At 35.3% G+C, this 20,126-nt stretch overlaps 1 protein-coding gene across 3 annotated transcripts in view; it reads left to right on the top strand.

The window, feature by feature from the left end:
- Hr51 (Hormone receptor 51) overlaps positions 1–19,586 on the top strand; it is a 433,291-nt gene extending 413,705 nt beyond the window's left edge. For all 3 annotated transcript variants that reach the window (XM_067772890.1, XM_067772892.1, XM_067772891.1), the window contains exons 10-11: positions 18,907–19,071; positions 19,336–19,586. In XM_067772890.1, coding sequence (XP_067628991.1) covers positions 18,907–19,071; positions 19,336–19,518 — 348 coding nt within the window. In that variant the 3' untranslated portion in view covers positions 19,519–19,586. The remainder of the gene's footprint in view (positions 1–18,906; positions 19,072–19,335) is intronic.
- Positions 19,587–20,126: the final 540 nt, after the last annotated feature.

Genomic DNA, 20,126 nt, shown 5'->3' with positions numbered 1-20,126 from the left:
AAAAGAATCGGATAGATTTGAACTGGCATACCTATCAGAATGTTCGAAATGAAACTACTGCCGTTATCAAGCGTGAAAAACGCAAGTATTTTGGTAAAATGTTAAATTCCGAGCTGCCAAATAATGTCCTCTGGCGTAATTTAAGAAACCTTCATGTGCATGCTAAAGATAATTCAAATTGTTCCCTTAAAACTGACGAGCTTAATGATGTATTTGTAAATCGTACTTCCTCACCCAGCGCCAACATTTCCCAGCACATACCCTATCCATCTGCATCGGTTCAGCAATTTGAATTTTGTACCGTCTCGGAGATTGATGTTGCAAGATGTGTTTGTAAGATCCGCTCAAACGCGATTGGTGCTGATGGAATCCCGCTAAAATTTCTAAAAATAATTCTTCCTCATATTTTGCCAACCCTAACACATATCATCAACCATTGTATTACTACTTCGTGCTTCCCTGATGCATGGAAGCTTGCAATCCTTCTTCCGGTAGCTAAAAATGGAAGTGCTAGTAGTCCGTCTGATTTTCGTCCTATAAGCATCCTTCCCACTCTATCGAAGACCCTTGAGTCCCTGTTATCTGAACAAATCCACTCGCATATAATTGTATACAAATTGCTTTCACCGATGCAGTCGGGTTTTAGATCTAAGCATAGCTGCGCCACAGCTGTATAAAAATTCTGGATGACATACGTCTATCCTATGAAAAAAATCAATTAACATTGTTGTGTATGCTCGATTTTTCAAAGGCATTTGAATCAGTTAACCATAGTTTGCTAAGTATGAAGCTGGAAGCCAACTTCGGATTTAGTGAATCTGCGGTAAAAGTAATGATAAGCTACTTGGCGGGTAGAGCGCAGCGTGTTAAGGTTGGATCGGAAATATCTGACATTAGGCCATTGCTCGCTGGTGTACCCCAAGGTTCTATATTCAGGATCTACAAATCTTTACATTAATGTTAACTGTCTGAAATATGTTTCTAAAGCGACGAATCAGGGGATTCGTCATAAATTCTAATCTGTCCTGTGTTGATCACGTTAATTCTGCCATCAGTAAAGTTTACTATACCCTACGAACCTTAAGAGTATCGGCGGCCCTTACCCCGCTAGAAATAAGGAGAAAGCTGGCTATACAATTAATATTTCCAAGTATTTGTTATGCGGAATGTGTATACAGCAAACTAGATTGCAAGTCTGAACACAAAATTGATGTAGCCTTCAATCATGTAACGCGATATGTTTTTGGCTTAGCAAGATTTGACCATGTATCTGATCCCCCAGCGGGTTAGAGGGGGTCAGAATATACCCGCGGTAGGTATGCCTGTCGTAAGAGGCGACTAAAATACCAGATTCAAGGGGCTGTGTAGCGCAACCCTGCAGGTTGCCAGCGCAACATATAGCTTCTCCAAACCCAATTGTCAACCTCACCTATCCGCGGCGAATCCTGTTTCACTAACAGACGAGGCTCTGGCGACCCTAAGCTCCTTATGGAACTTGGGGTTGGGGAGGGAGAGGATGGCCTGAAGGTTTAATGTGGCCACATAAATCGTTCCCGAGATGGTCGGGCCAGCACCTTAATGGTGCTGTGGTACCGGAGCGTACCGGATCTGTATCCGGCAAAGGACCATCACATCGATAACACTCTCCAAAGCCTTCGGGGAGCAACCTTATCGCTACAACAACAACAACAACAACCATGTATCTGAATGGAGGACTCGTTTGTTGGGTTGTGAGGTCTCTGATTACCTTAGAGCGAGGAACTGCATTTTCCTTTATCGTATTATGGCAGATAAAGTGCGCAGTTACTTATATAACAAGTTGACTCCCTCGCCGTCTGCTCGCATATATGACATAATTTTACCAAACTACAACTATTTGAACTCTGCAAGGCTATTCTTTGTCAATGCTATCCGCATATGGAACTCCATCCCGAACTCAATTCGCAATAGCTTAAGTAAAGGCAACTTTAAGAATGTTATATATTTGTTCTTTCGTCAATGAATGTCTTGATTTGAAACTGAGTTTACCTACATATCTTCTAGTCAATTATTATTATTATTATCTTAAGGATTCTGGTACCCAACTAGCAATTCTGTTTCCGAAAATGGCTTACTAAATATTTAGATATAACCGATTTTAATACTAAGTTCGTTTTTATTTTCCTAATTGTTTTTCGTAAGCGTTGGGAGCGAATATTTGCTAACGTTAAACTTTTCTTTTTTTTTTTTCTTTATGAATTGTAGTGATCATATTCTGTTATGAATCTGTTTTGGTTTCCATCATATATTATTTTATATACCTTAAATATGTTAGGTTAATGTGTTAAATTTAAAACTTGAATGTTTTATTATTATCCTGTAATTTAATGTATGTTGTACTATAAAATATCATACATGATCTTATTGTACTAATATATATTTCTTTTAATAAATGAAATGAAATTTGAAAAACTCTACGTTTTCTCTGCTTTTTACACTTAAAGGAGTAACCCTCCATAATAAATTAAACTTTTAATGAAAATCAATAACTCTGAACTGAGCACTTTTCGCCATGATATAAAATTAAAATGCTGTGGAACAGGAGCAACACTTTTGTGACTACATAAACCCTATTTCAATCTTTTACGTCTCTGCACAGAACCCTAATTGACCGTTTTGAACCGAAACAGCAATGGCAACCCAGATATATATGATACACAGTTCTTATAAGAATAAAACACAAATACTTAAAACAAAAAGTTGCCGCGTTTTGAAAACAGCACAAAAAGGGAATCAGCTTACAAACGATATACAATACAAGCGCGAAAAAGACAACATTGTTGCCGACACACTTTCTCCCACAAGTTAATTCAATCTACACAGGATATCGATTTACAGACTTAATATAAAGAACAACAAATTGATGATAATTTACTAGATATCACTTCTAATCAAATTAATTTAAAAGAAATTAACATTCCAATTATTAATTTAAACATTTGGTGTGATATTTTTCAAAAATCTTTTCGACCATACGTTCCCCTTTCTGTGAGAAAAATTATTATACTCAGCTGAGCAGAGCTCACAGAGTATATTAACTTTGTTCGCATAACGGTAATCCGTAACGGCATAAACTAATCGAGATAGATATGGACTTCTGTATATCAAAATGATCTGGGTAAAAAAAGAAATTCATTTAGCCATGTCCGTCCGTCCGTCCGTCCGTCCGTCCGTCTGTAAACACGATAACTTGATTAAATTTTGAGGTATCTAGATAAAATTTGATATGTAGGTTCCTGGGCGCTCATCTCAGATCGCTATTTAAAATGAACGAAATCGGACCACAAACACGCCCACTTTTTCGATATAGAAAACTTCGAAAAACCGAAAAAGTGCGATAATTCATTACCAAAGACGAATAAGGCGATGAAGCTTGATAGGCACCATATGACGCAAAATAGAAAATTAGACAAATTTTGGACAATGGGCGTGGCACCGCCTACTTTTAAAATAAGGTAATTTAAAAGTTTTGCAAGCTGTAATTGGGTAGGCACGTTACTCCTATTACTATATGTGTGCTAAATAAAAATTAGCGAAATCGGGTGACGAACACGCCCACTTTTAAAAAAAAATTTTTTTAAGTAAAATTTTAACAAAAAATTTAATATCTTTACAGTATAAAAGTAAATTATGTCAACATACAACTCCAGTAATGATATGGTGCAACAAAATACAAAACTAAAAGAAAATTTCAACATGGGCGTAACTCCGCCCTTTTTCATTTAATTCTTCGAACAAAAATGTACCAGTCCTTGTGAAATTTGGTAGGGACATAAATTCTATGACGATAAAATTTTTCTGTAAAATGGGCGAAATCGGTTGAAGCCACGCCCACATACATACACAATCGACCGTCTGTTCTTCCGCTCGGCCGTTAACAAGATAACTTGCGCAAAAAACGATATATCTTAACTAAACCTAGTTCACGTTACTTTTCCGATAACGAAAATTACGAAAAATTAAAAAAATGCCATAATTCTGTACCAAATATGAAAAAAAAGATATATATATTATATATTTATTTATTTATTACGACTCTAAGAGCCTAGTTCAAAACATAAAAATATGATTGCATTAATTAACATGTATACTTAATCTAAATTTTTAAATTAAAGAAAAAATTTTAATTATGACACAGGTATCACTAATGCATTTAAATCTCAACGACTATATCATTTAATCGGCCTAGATTTGGTGTAGTCATAAAACCGGCTGCTAAATAAGTTTCTATCACAATTTTTTATATATTCAGGTAGTTCGTTGAAGTATTTCAACCCTTTGTAAAAAAGACTATTTTGTTCCGATTCTGTTTTATAATTTGGCAATTTAAAATTATTTCTCTGCCTTGTATTTATATCATGGACCTCGTAATTAAATGTAGTACCTGTTCTGAGATACTCTGTCAAAATTCAGTGCTTTATATTATAAATAAATTTCATTGTGTTAAAGAATATTTGTTGTTTAACGCTCATCCAATTTAAACTTAGAAGCATGTCTTTTATAGGAGTATCACAACGTTTGCTTAAAATAAAACGCATTGCTTTATTTTGCATTTTTTGCAACTTATCAATTTGCAAATCTTTCATAATAAAAAATATTGTTGAGCAATAAATAAAGTAAGGCTCAACTATGGATCTATAAACCTTTACTTTGTAATAATTACTTAAGTTTTTACAAGTTCTTTGAATAAACCATAATTTTTTTGCTATTTTACTTATTGAATAGTCAACATGGGCATCAAATTTTAATTTGCAATCAATCTGAACACCCAAATATTTAATCGTATTTACTTTTTCTATTTCAATATTATTTATAGTAATAGTTTCAAAATTAGCAATGTTTTTTCTTGAAATAAGCATGTATTTAGTTTTTTCTATATTAATTTTAAGTCTGTTTGTACACAGCCAGATATAAAGGTTTAAGTCACTTTGTAACTTGATTCTTATATCATTTTCATTTTTGCCATTTATAGAAATTAGAGCATCATCAGCGAAAAGTTTTATGGAGCTGAATTTCAAAACAGAATTTATATCATTAATATAAATGTTGAATAAAATTGGTGCAAGAACAGAGCCTTGGGGTAGGCCAATCTTAACATCCACTTCTTCTGATATTATCGAACCAATTACTGTTCTTTGTTTGCGATTTGTTAAGAAATCTTTAAACCAATCCAGTTCAACATCCCTAATACCAATTCCTTCCAATTTTCCTAATAATATATTTTTATCTATAGTTTCGAAGGCTCTTTTAAGATCAATGAAAACTGCTATTATCGCCTTTTTATTATTAAGTTCTTCTTTCCATTCAGCTAAAACCATATTCAAAGCTGTTTCACAGGAATGTTTTTTTCTAAATCCTGATTGTTGAGGTATGAGTATATTTTTTTCTTCCAAGTATTGAACCAACTGGTTTTTTACCACAAGTTCTAAAATCTTTTCATCACTGGCCAGTGTATTTATCGGACGTAACTCCTCTGCTTTTATTGTGTTATTAACTTTTTCGATTGGCACAATGGTAGAAGTTTTCCAAATACCCGGAACTATGCCACTACTTAAACTTTCATTTATGATTTGCGCATAGAAGTATCCCAGATATGATATCATGTCTTTAAGAACACCATCTGATAACAGCTTTTTACCACCTCGCTTAGATTTAAACGTCATGACAATTTTGATGACGTCGCCTGTACTAACTTTTACAAATTTGAAAATCCCATTTAACTGAATAGGAAAATTTACTTCTGTATAAAATTCTTCTATATTATTGCAAATATCCTCAATGCTATCAACAAAATATTTATTTAGATTGTTAGCAATTTCAGATTCATTCATATATGCTGTACCGTTTATCAAAATTTTCTTGAAAGAAGAGTCTTCATTAACCCTACTTATTGCGAATTTCAAATATTTCCACATCGCTTTACTATTCATCTGTATCTTATGCTCCATATGCTTAATTTTTTTAATTTTTACCAGCTTCTTATATTCTTTTTTTATGTTTCTATACTCATCCCATTCTCCGGATATTTGAGCTAGTTAATAAAGTTCTAATTTATATTTATTCATGTTGGCTAACTCATTGTCATACCATTTATTAATTAACTTTAAGTGTACTACCTTTTCATACTTTAAGTTTCGCATGGCATTTAAAACATTGATATTAACCAGCCCTACTTTGGACTCTAAATCAATTCTATTAAAGTTGCTAAAATCACACAAGCGCAATTGATTAATTAGTGCTTCCGGATTATAATACTCCCAAGAAGTAATTTTTTTAAGGCTTCTCATTTTTGACCTAGGACTGCTTTTAATTTTAAATTGGATGGTTTCATGATCTGATATTTGGTGTTCATCTAACTTTTCACATACTATATCGTCAGTATTCGAAAAGAGTAAATCAATTTTAGTTTTAGATGTCTCAGTTATACGGGTATCAAAATCAACTTTTTGATTCATTGAATATGATTTAAATAGATCAATTAGTTGAATGCTATAAGTTGAGCTATTATTCAAATTGATATTAAAATCACCTACAAGAATATTGCTATCTGACAGTTCGGAAGTACTACCTAGGACGTTGCGCAAATAGTTAATAAAATCGGCATCACTTGTACTAGGAGAGTGATAAATCACTCCAATTTGCCATTTTGGGTTGAAGTGCTTCAATTTAATATACACCAAAGATTTTTATCTATTGCTTTGTTGAATTTAATGTTATATTCAATTGAATTATGTACGTAAATCAGCACACCGCCAGTATGTCTACTATGTGAATCGCATCACACTAGTTTGTAAGTATGTATATATAACTCTGAATTTGAAATTTCATTAGTGGTACATGTCTCAGCACATAATATTATAGCTGGATTTTTTATTTCAATAAGTCTTTCGAGTTCCTCTTTATTGCCTAAAATACTATTAATATTAAGATAAAGGCAAATAGGATATTGATTTCTTGATTGCTACTTTCTAGTTCTATATTTACTTTCAATATATCTTTTATATGCGGGGCATTCCTGACTAAAGGCAGTATGGTGTATATCCGCCTCTAATAGTTTTTTATGTACAAGCTCACAACAATTTACACACTTAAAAATACTTGATGAGCAATCTTTTAAGTCATGATTTCCTGCACATTTACTACATGCTTTTTTGTTAATGCATTCAACAGCCTTATGATTAAAACCTAAACATTTAAAGCATCTAAATACTCTTACGTACTCAATGGTAATGCAAGAGTCCCACTCTATATTTATTCTCTTTTGGTGCAAAATATTTTCAAACGTCTCTGCATCTGTTTCAACAAGTGCATTAAAACATTATTCTCTACGACTATAGTTCTCAAAAATCTTTACAACTTTAAACTCTTTACCCTCACATATACTATTCTGTTTCGTAATGCATTCTACTAAGCGCTCACTGCTTAGTCTCTCTGTTAAACCAATCACTTTAAATATTTTCTTCATTACTTTGGCAAATTTTAATTTCCACATTATGCTCAAGCAATGAGTTGAAATCTGTAATCAGACTAGTTTTCAGATGTTGAATCTTATTAAACAAGGCTTCTTCAATTATGTCTTTCATTTCTCTCTTTCCGATTTTGTTTTGATCGCAATTTTCTATCAAATGTTTGATTTCAATAAATTTCGTATTTGTATCACATAATGTGCACTGATTACAAAACCACTTAATATTTGCGTTTTCACTCAGCAATTTGATTTCCTGTCTTTTCATATTACTACATTTAATGCAGAAAAAGCTGCCACAGCCTCCTGAACATGGAATAGAATCGTCTATTTGTAACATTTTCACCATGCATTCTTTACACTCAGAGGGCGGCATTTTGCCTTCCCTCCCGCCACTTGTAAAAAAGTTAATAAAGTCACTATCTTTCCTTTTATTTTGTTTTGTTTGATGTGGTTTATTAACACAAGATTACTTTGTTAAATTAAAACCAATAGGAAAAACTTTTTTGTGCATTAATATAAATAATTATACGAAGCTAACAAAACATTTCCAAACACGTCAACGTCAAACGGTTCAGTTCAGATGAAACATAGTAATTGGATTGGTTTTTTGACGCAAAATATAACTTTAGAAAAAACTTTGTAAAATGGGTGTGACACCTACCATATTAAGTAGAAGCAAATGAAAAGGTTCTGCAGGGCGAAAGCAAAAGCCCTTGGAATCTTGGCAGGAATACTGTTCGTGGTATGACATATATAAATAAATTAGAGGTACCCGACAGAAGATGTTCTGGGTCACCCTGGTCCACATTTTGGTCGATATCTCGAAAACGCCTTCATATATACAACTAAGGGCTACTCCGTTTTAAAACCATCATTAATACTTTTAATTTGATACCCATATCGTACAAACACATTCGAGAGTCACCCCTGGTCCACCCTTATTGCGATATCTCGAAAAGGCGTCCACCTATAGAACTAAGGCCCACTACGTTTTAAATAATCATTAACACCTTTCATTTGATACACATGTCATACAAACACATTCCAGGGTTACCCTAGGTTCATTTTGCTAAATGGTGATTTTCCCTTATTTTGTCTCCAAAGCTCTCAGCTGAGTATGTAATGTTCGGTTACACCCGAACTTAGCTTTCCTTCCTTGTTTTTAACAAAATTCATTCTCTTTCACATCTAACATTCGTGCTACAAGGCGTCTAATTCAATCAAAATATTTTTGGTCTAACATGCGTAAAGAAATGAATGAATGGTGTGATATTTTTCAAAAATCTTTTCGATCATACGTTCCCCTTTCTGTGAGAAAAATTATTATACTCAGCTGAGCAGAGCTCACAGAGTATATTAACTTTGTTCGCATAACGGTAATCCGTAACGGCATAAAATAATCGAGACAGATATGGACTTCTGTATATCAAAATGATCTGGGTGAAAAACAAATTCATTTAGCCATGTCCGTCCGTCCGCCCGTCTGTCCGTCCGTCTGTAAACACGATAACTTGATTAAATTTTGAGGTATCTTGATAAAATTTGATATGTAGGTTCCTAGGCGCTCATCTCAGATCGCTATTTAAAATGAACGAAATCAGAAAGCCTAAATTTCAACATATGTATACTAATAGCTGAATTCAGTAAGCCGTCTCTAGTCACTATTAGAGACTATTTGGGGTGAAAATCACTTTTGAGACAATTTGCCATTCTGTAAGCTGTCTCGCGTCTCCAGCCTCACAAAAGCAACCACTAATTTGTGAGCTGGTTCGGGGCAGATCACAAACGTGAAAATTTCAGAAAAAGTATGAAAATTATTTGCGAAAAACGCTTTAAATATATTATTTTTATTCTTCAAATTAAAATAAGCATAGAAAAAAAAAAAAACAGAAAATACTTAAAAAAACAGAAATACTTAAAAAACTCTAGTGGCGCCGCTGAGATTCGAACCTACACACTTTCGGATTTTCTATAAATGTTGTGAACGGTGTCTTAGCGAGCTGAGCCACAACACCACTCAACATTGCGTTGACAAAATGCGATGCTATATTATTTGTTCAATGTCAAGGCGAATCTATAACAGGTGGTGGCAAAGCGAATTCAATCAATTCACCGTGCAGATGAATGTCAAGTCAAAAGAAAATTTTCGTAGATTTCGATTAACTGACATTTTGTTGTACAAGGCTTTGTATGGAAAATTATCAAGAAGAAGCAATCAGCTGATGGGATAACACCACCTGTAATGAATTCGCCTTGGTTCAATGTATGAGTAAATTGTCATTTTGGTGAATTTCGTTGATATGGTGAATTGTTTTTGTGACTTTCGTTTACTGAATACCGAAATCATCTCAAGTCACAAATGTCACAATTGTCTCTAAAAGAAAATCTCAAATTTAGAGACTTGAGATGAGACTGAATTACAGAATTCAGCCGTAAGTCTCCTGTTGAAAAAATAATATCATCTGGTCGTTTTGAACATATCCATGTGGATATTGTTGATCCTGTGGTAACTCCGCCACCGGCGTCAAACAACCCTGTTGCACAGCAACACCAAAAGCAACTGAACAATTCTACTGTTCCCTGTCAAAATAGAAGGAAGCAAACAATAATTCCAAGAACTGGACAATTTTCGTACATCGCATTGAAAATTGCCAATATGCCTGGTGATCATTCGCCAGTTCGTGGTGAGCAAAACCAGACGGCTGCATCAACATCTCCGAGGCCGCTTGAGCAACAAACGGAATTGTACGAGGCACCACCGCAACAAATGCCAGCAAATTTTGTACCACCTGCTGCTCAAGTGAATAATCAGCAACAAGCACTCAACAATATGATCGCTGGTAACTATCATAGTTACGTACCAGCTTATCAATACATCAATCCTCAACTAAATAATGATGCACAAATCATGGCAATTCCGGATCTTAGACTTCCTGAGTTTTGGACCAATGATCCGTATATGGTTGAAGCACAGTTTGCAGATTTTTATTTCGGGTTCCCGAGACAAACCTCAAATTTGAGCCAAATTCCCGGGATTTTTAAAAATTTCCCGGGACATTTGAAAGATAAGAAATACGTATATATTTTACGGGTAGCTCATTTCGGCGAAATAATTTTTAGATAGAATTCAACTTTTTAAACTCATGCAAAATGAATATTTAGGTGTGCGATATGTCAAACATTACCAATATTCAGAACCATAGTAGGGATGAATTTTTCTTGTTTACAGAGTTGCATGCAATATGCTAATGACCTGAATACAATTAAATATAGCCATGTTTCGTATAAGATTATAATTTTTCAATTTTGATATTGTGAAAATTCCGAAACTTAGCATTTCCCGGCGGGACACTTTAAAATTTGTGAAAAATACGGGATATCCCGGCCAATACGGGACATTTGGCAACGCTATTTGCAACAAGTAATATCAAGAACGACAACAGCATGCATCGGCCGTCGTCGGTCCCTGAAGCCTGAGATACTAAAAGAAGTTTCTGACATCCTCAGGGCACCACCCTGACAAATATTATAAAACGCTTTACTGACTCAGTTGATCGCCAGTTGTATAAATTATAGACAGGACTCGAACTAGGAAATCGGAAGCCTATCCAACTTCTTAGAGAGGTGCGGACTCTTGCAGGCAACAGAGCATCAGAAGAACTCATTCGCAGCAGATGGTTGGCACTACTGCCTGATATCGTTTGCAAAATTATTAAAGCCGTTCAGAACAACAGCACGCTCAATGAACTAGCTGATGCCGCCGACAGTGCTATGGAGAATCACACCAATTCTTGTGTAATGTCAACAAGTGTTGAGAGCCAACCACCTGCGGTACAGGTAATTAACGGGCAGGTCAGAACGTACTCCAATCTGGAATCTAGAGACTCTATAGAGTGCAGGCTTAGTAATCTTGAAAAGGCTATTAAAACTATGACAGCTTCGTTGGGTGAACAAGAGCGGTGAAAGACAATCTCGGTGGAGAACGCGAACTCCAGGTGCGTCAGGTTACTGCTTTTACCACAGCCGGTTTGGTGAAAAGGCAAATCGTTGCCTGCAGCCCTGCAGCTACAAGCCACCAGCCAGTCAGGGAAACTAAGCAAGCTGTCGTCAATAGCTAAAGGGGTTGGCGACAGCAAGAACAGTCACATCCCACCTATTAAAGAATTTCGACTACATATTTACGAAAAATCTTTTCATCTCAAATTCCTTGTTGACTCCGGATCTGCAGTCTCAGTGCTACCGCGAGCTTTTGTCAAGGAAAAGCTACACTGCACAGGATTCACACTCTATGCAGCAAATTCCACAGCCATTAATACCGCAAATGCCTCTGAACTTCAAGCACCGCTCAATGCATTCTTGAAGAAAGACAAAAGGAAAGTACCTTGGACAAAAGAGTCGGAGGAAGCCTTCGAAGCTTGCAGAGCGTAGCTGCAGTTACTCGTAAATTATTTTACTTTACTTTTTACTTAAAATTTTAAATATCAAATAAATAAAACAATATTTAAAAAAAAAAATAAATATGTTAAATATTTGAGTAACCACCAAATATTTTTGGTGATTTCCAACGTTATTATTGTTAAAACATACTTTTACTTTTATTCAAAAAATGTTTACCTAAACAAATATATATATTTTTAATTAATTACTCTTATTAGTGAATATCTTCTGTAAGTACTACATATATTTTGATTTCTTAACTTCTTCTCCGGTATATAAGTAAATACATTTATCAATTATGTATTCAAGAACTTTAACAACAAGAAATATTCAAACCCATAATACCTCATTTTCAATATGAAAACAACACAAACAAAAAAACTAAAAAAAGAAATATCTTCAAATTTTTAAAATCAAACTAATTACTACAATCAATTTTTAAAAATCTCAAAAGATTTCTTAAAATAATTTTTATTGACATATATCAATTCTTTCATATTGAAATTAAAACCATATGAAAATTTCATATCAACCTAAAACGAATAACGGAATCAACTTTTCATTCCTTATCAACAACTTGGACATACATTATGCAGAGTACAATTATATATTGAACATATATTCTGCATAATACAAGTTTTTAATTTTTGAGTAATTGTGCACACAAAGTTGCCATCTACTATCATTCACCTCATTCTAGGTTCTTCAAACACATTATTATAATAGAAAATATTTAACAAACAGCTATTAAGTTATTTTTAGCCTCAACACCATAACAATAACACAGCCAAAAATTAATATACATAAAATATTAATATAATAAGTAAACAATGGCCCCTATTATGAGACAAATTCGATCTTCGACTGTGGTCGAAAGAGCTGATCGAACGAATTTTCATTCGGTATTATGACCCGCGTTCGATGAAGGCAAGCGTTATTGTGAATTTCGATAAATTCAAAATATATTCAATAGCACATTTCCAATACTCTGTCATAAAATAAAATAAATAAACAAAAGCAGAACTAGATTAAATGCAAATATTAAAAATAAAAGTATGACTACAACGGAATTATGGTTTGATGATTCGTCAGATGAAAAAGAAAGCTTACTGGGGCTAGCCAGAAGTAGAAGACGGGTGAAATGCTTCAAATCCTTTGGAAATGAATTCCACCACGTACATAAGTGTAGCTTTCTAAATAAGTTGTTAAATTGTTGAAATTATAAGTTTTGTTTATAGATTTGTTCAAAATTTCAGACTGTCCAAAGAAGCATTCATGGACTTATTGTCCAGTACAGATGAACTGCTGCAGCAATTCACAAGAGCCAATTCTATTCCTAATATTTTTTAATTTTGGTAACAGTTTTCCGATTTTGTGCTCAGGGATCCTACCAACTGAGCACTGGAAACGAAAATGCACTCGGACTTGCCCAGCCGACTGTGTCTGTGGTACTATCAGAGGTGTTGAATGTCTTGGAAAATTTTCTTTGTGAAAAATGGATAAAATTGGATTACGAGGAGGCTGAACTGCAGCAAGCAAAGTTGCATTTCTATAATGTGCAAGTTCCTTTTCTATATGGGGATTTTGTTCCATAATTGAAATCAGTCTTTCAAGCTGTTGTTTTGTACTCACGACCTTGGATATATATAAAATTAATTCAAATAGTTTAAAATTACTACTAGGTAGTAAAAAAGTAGAACATAAATACAAAAAATTACATTTTAAACAATTCTTTTTCTATTCGATACAGCGTCGAAAACAAATTTCTGTTCGCTTGAAAATTAGATACACATCGAAAATTTCGACAGAGATGAGTTGTCATAATACCAATTTCAAATTCGATTTTCGATGTTCGATAGCCAGCGAAGATCGAATAATGCTCATAATAGGGGCCAATAACAACACCTAAAAATTAACCATCAAGTACATCGAATATCAAAAGATTGGGTACTGATATCAATACCAACATAAACTTTTAACGCAATTAACACAAAATTCAAATAAAAAAATTAATTTTTCGATTCACTGGATTGGGAGTAAATGTGGGTTATATACTTAAGTTAAATATACTGTATTTTTGTAAATTATTTTTATTTTACTTCACTTTTAATGTTCTTTCAAAATGAAAGTTTTCAAATCTGTTATTTTAGAATTGTTAAAATGTGAAAATATTTAATTTTAATATAAAATAAATTTTTAATAAAAATATAGTTTAACACTATAAGTCGTACAGCATTTCTTTAGTCAACTGCTCCAGTCTAGCTCACAACTGACGCATCCGATTCCGCCATAGGCGCATCGTTGGAACAGTTTGAAGATGACATGTGGAAACCAGTGGGATTTTTCTCCAGGAAACTTAGTCCTACCCAGACCAAATACAGCATGTATGATAGGGAGCTGTTAGCAATATTTGCACCCATTAAGTTCTTTCGTCACATATTGGAGGGCCCGCAGTTCATAGTCAAAACAGATCACAAGCCTCGCGTCTACGCTTTTGCTCAGAAAGCCAGCAAAGCCTCTCCACGTCAGCTCAATCAACTTGGTTTTATATCCCAATTTACCACGTAAATCATATACCTCAAGGGCGAAGAAAATACAGGGCCGACGCTCTGTCGTGAATCAACGTTATCAACATGCCGACTATTTTAAGTGCTGAAAGGATTCAACAGGAGCAGCAGATGATGAAGAGCTCCAGCAGCTGACTAGCAACAACAATACCTCGTTAAAGCTCCAACGTTTATCTATTGATGGCAAGTTTACCATATATTGCGACATATCATCAGGTATGGTGAGGCCTTTTATTCCCAAAAACAGTTTTTGACACTATTCATGGGCCATCTCATCCGATCGGCCGAATCACGGCACGCACACTCAAACAAAAATATATTTGGCCGGGCATCAAGAATGACGCACTGAACTGGTCTTGTCAGCGTTCTAAAAGCCAGCGTCACAATCGCCCAGCAACAAAAACCATTGTTGTTCCAGATACCAGATTTAGCCATGTGCATCTCTATCTCATTGAACTGCCAGTGGTTAACCTATTCAGGTACTGCCTTACTATAATTGACAGATTTTCTAGGTGGCCAGTTGCTGTTCCCTTAAAGGACATGACAGCTGCTTCCGTAAGTACTGCGTTTTATTCAAGCTGGATAGCCCAGTTTGATACACCCCTCACCATTACTACAGATCAGGGTGCCCAATTTGAATCAGCTCTATTCACAGCTTTGACGAGAATGATCGGAGCTAATCGTATTAGGACAACACCCTATCACCCAGAAACTAATGGCCTTATTGAAAGAGGGCATATAACACTCAAAGCAGCGCTGATGTGCAACTATCATGCTCCATGGCCGGAAGTTTTGCCCACAGTTCTCCTTGGTCTTCGCACATGCATTAAAGATTTTAATGTCTCGCCCGCAGACTTGGTTTACGGCACTGCATGGCGCCTTCCTGGCGAGTTTTTCATCTCAGAAGACACACCAGTGGACCCCCATGTCTTTATTCAGAAGTTTCGAGCACACATCAGAAGTTTAACGCCCACTCCAATAGCTCATCACACAAAATCTAAAATGTTCGTTCTGAAAGATTTATACACCTGTTCGCATGTTTTTCTCCGAATTGACGCAATCAAGAGGCCATTGGAGCATCCCTACTCTGGGCCTCATGAAGTTCGAGAGCGCATAGATGACTACGTTTTCAAAATAAATGTTGATGGTGTTAAAAAAACAGTTTCAGTTAGCAGACTGAAACCAGCATATTTCGCCAAAGAAGATCAACAGCTTGACGGTCAGCCGTATCCTCCACAAACTGCAAAGCCCAAGGATCAGCAACGGTTTCAAACAGTCGACCAGAAAAAGACATCGGGATTCCAATCTGCACCTACTATCACAGACAAGTTTTCATCTTCGCATACCAAACAACACAAAAGAGTTTCGTTCCCTTCGCAATCTACGAAGGTCTCAAAGGGGGGAGTGGTTATGGCAACTCCGCCACCGGCGTCAAACAACCCTGTTGCACAGCAACACCAAAAGCAACTGAACAATTCTACCGTGAGCTGTCAAAATAGAAGGAAGCAAACAATAATTCCAAGAACTGATTTTTAGCCACACGTCTGGCCCTTTTTCACTTTTACAAATTAAATTTACTTTTGCTTTATTATACAAGTTTAATTGAATAAATAATACATTTAATATAAACCGCAATATAATTTTCACACAAGGAATCAGTAGAATACTTAATAATCCTCTCCCAGTTTCAAATGAAAATCGTTAAATTTTAACAATTACTGACAGATACTTATGTACGTTGGGCAGAAGCTTATCCACTTAGAGATATTTCAACAAATACCACAGCAACAAAAATAATTAGATGCCACGATTCGGTATTCCATTAAATATTATAGTAGACCAAGGTTCAAAATTTATACTGAATCAACTAAATTATTATGATCTCATAAGATTCACATATCTCCCTTTCATCCCCAAATCAATGGCATGACAGAGAGATTTCACAGAAATTTAAAGGCAGCAATTATAGCATCAAATGATTCTGATCATTGGTCTGAAATTTTACCATTTATTCTTCTTGGTTTACGAACTTCTTTCAAAGAATATTTAAAATGTTCTTCTGCCGAGCTTGTTTACGAACCAACACTCAGAGTACCTGGTGAATTAATTTCTTCTAAAAATAATAATGAAAATAGTTTTTCTAATGAAACTCTTCATATGTTAAGATAATATTTTTCGCTTATTCGTTCGAAGGTTTTCCATCATAACAAAAAAAACTATTTTGTAGAAAATTGTGAATATCGTTAGCTTAATGTGAAAATGTGCTAAGTCAACTTTTACGAATTTTACAGGAGACGAAAAAAAATGAAGAACTTTTGAAATAACCTTCTTTTTTCAAAACTGTGAATGAGGACACCTTAATTGCAATGCTTTTTAGTGTAGAAGCTTTGAAAAAGATAAACAAAAATCATGTATGCCAACCCAGTAGCTATTTTATGACTTAGCACAATTTCCGCACTCATAACCAATTTTTTCTCCTGACTTAGCACTTTTTACTCAATATGTTTTCCCATCATTCCTCACCTTTAATGATTGAAATAAAACACTAAAACTATATATTTCATAAAAAATACTATTTATTTTTCAAACTATTTCTAACGGTTCTGATCTGGACTCTTTTGCCGCAGACAATAATTTATTTTTAAATTCAAACAAATGCTGTGCTGTGTCTTTTCATAAAGACAACTGGCACATACTTTATCTACAAACTAAATGCTAAATCTCTTAATCGTTGTGAAAAGAGTAAAGACTTGGGTGTAATTTTTGACTCCAGACTCTCTTTTTCTAGTCACATTGACTTCATTGTTTCAAAATTTGTTGCAATGGTTGGGTTCAGTAGACGTAACACCAGTGACTTTAAGTACCCTATGACGTTGGAGGCACTTTATATATCCTTGGTCAGAAATGGTCTTGAATATTGCTCAACAATATGGAATCCTTTCTATGAATCTAACTCCTATAAAATTGAGAAAGTTCAACAAATTTTTACAAAAATTGCTTTACGTATGCTTCACTGGACTGACGGCCTCCCATCATATACCAGCAGGCACAAATTGCTTGGTCTTCAGGCTTTGCATGACAGAATAACTTTTATCTCACTCATGATTGCCTATAATGTAATAAACGTTAGCACGAATTGCTCTGATTTATCTAATTGGTTTATTCCATATATTCCAATGCATGATCTTCGGCATAATAGATTATTTATCTAAATAAATAATAAAAACGAATTATGCTATGAATGAACCTATAACTAGGACTATGCACCTAGCAAATCGATTCAGTAGTGTTCTTAATTTTAATAACAGCTTATATAAGTTTAAGCTTGAATTGTTTTCTATTTTTAACTAGTCTGTAACAAAGCATGTAGTTATCGAAATGTAAGAATTGAAGTAGATTATGGTCAGCGCAAAGCATTTATCAAACACCAAGGGCGTGTCTCAATTGGGTGAATCCAATTTCAAGATGTTGTGTAGGCAACCCTCTCAAGGGGTTCCCAGCGCAATATATAGCTTTTTCAACCCAATTGCCAACCTCACCTACATGCACGACCATCTTCACGGATGGCTCCAAGCTCAATGGTAACGTGAGCAGTGGAATCTACTCAGAGGATCTTTCACTTTCCCTAAGCATAGGGCTGATAAGCCAGTTTAGCGTCTTCCAGGCGGAATTAACTGCAATAATGGAGGCCACCCCTTGGCTGCTACCTAAGAACCCCACATCAGTAGCAATTTACTCTGACAGTCAAGCGGCAATAAAAGCCCTCCAAGGCAAGAACACTTCATCGAACTTGCATCGCAGTACGAGACAGCTGTTGTATGGGTACCAGGTCATAGCGGTGTACCCGGGAACTGTGCTGCCGATGAACTAGCGAGGAAGGCTACTGAACAGAGAGATCGAAGTCAGCTGAAGGACATTGCTCCCCTATTGCAGCGTGCAAATGCTGGCTCACATCATTTTTCACCAAGAAGGCGAATTCCAGATGGACGCTGTAAAAACCCGGCCTCGCATAAATGAGAATCGAACTAGGTTCCTCATTAACCTCAACCGTCTCACCATACGTCCACTGATCGGGATACTAACGGGCCACTGCCTGATGGGAATACACGGCGAACGCATGGGAATTCCAACCAACGATCCTTGTCGGAGCTGTCGGGATGAAGAGGAGATTGAAAGCGTTGAGCACTTTCTCTGTAGATGCCCTGCTCTGGCCAGTATATACATATTTCAACTTTCCTTGGTCATAAAACCTAAACCGATGTACACTGAAAACTATTTCGTTTTAAAAATGTCTCGGAACATCTCTTTACCGCCCTTCCCCCCTAGACAATTCCTGCGCACGCTCCTGATGCAGACGTCTATTGCATATAATGACAATTTTTTTCACTTTCTCAGGTAGCTGTCAGCGTACGAGCGTTACATGAAATATTTTACAAATTTAAAGCTGTCTTGGTCGATCCTGCCGAATTTGCTTGCATGAAAGCTATAGTTTTATTCCGACCCGAGACGAGAGGCTTGAAGGATCCTGTGCAAATAGAAAACCTACAAGACCAAGCTCATGTAAGTAATTTCATTCGTATATATTCAAATATGGATAGGTAAGGACAAGCCATCCTACGTAGCACGATGTTCCCACAGATTTAGTATGCTATAGCAGATATGCCTTATCCTTATCTTATCCTTCTATTCCTATCACTATCCCTATTCCTATCCTATCCGTGACCATTCAATATGTATATGTCGAAAATATATCGTTTGTGTTTGTATTCTTTTTGGATATACATATAGTATTTGTCATTTCATAATATCCTATTTTAATTTTAGGTGATGCTGTCTCAACACACAAAATCCCAGTTTATGACGCAAATTGCCAGGTTCGGACGTCTCCTACTTATGCTACCGCTTTTACGAACAGTAAACTCGCATAAAATCGAACTAATATATTTTCAACGTACAATAGGAAATACACCAATGGAGAAAGTGCTTTGCGATATGTATAGAAATTAAAAATTTTCTTTAGTTAAATTAAGTATTTATAAACCTACATACATTGTGGATAAGACATGTGTGATAACTTCTGCATAGACTTCAAAATTACATACAGAGCCGGTCACCTGATTTTTAATTGACTATCGTGGTCTCATTCTGTATCTCTTTTTAGCACCCGCTGAAAAGAAAGCCGGTCCTAAGGTGGAATCACCAGGTGAAGTAAATAAAAACAAGTAAGGAAGGCTAAGTTCGGGTGTAAAGGAACACGCCCATTTTGAAATTTTCTTTTATTTTTGTATTTTGTTGCACCATATCATTTGTGGAGTTGAATGTTGACATAATTTACTTATATACTGTAAAGATATTAAATTTTTTGTTAAAATTTGACTTTAAAAAATGTTTTTAAAGTGGGTGTGGTCGTTCTCCGATTTTACTAATTGTTATTAAGCATACATATAGTAATAGGAGTAACGTTCCTGCCAAATTTCATCATAATATCTTTAACGACTGCCAAAAAACAGCTTGCAAAACTTTTAAATTACCTTCTTTTAAAAGTGGGCGGTGCCACGCCCATTGTCCAACATTTTACTAATTTTCTATTCTGCGTCAAAAGTTCAACTCACCTA

Source organism: Eurosta solidaginis, chromosome 3 (assembly GCF_040869045.1).
Source record: "Eurosta solidaginis isolate ZX-2024a chromosome 3, ASM4086904v1, whole genome shotgun sequence".
NCBI classification, from domain to species: Eukaryota; Metazoa; Arthropoda; class Insecta; order Diptera; family Tephritidae; genus Eurosta; species Eurosta solidaginis.
Note: the sequence above shows the minus strand (reverse complement) of the source record. Positions and strands in the feature narration are given on the sequence as shown.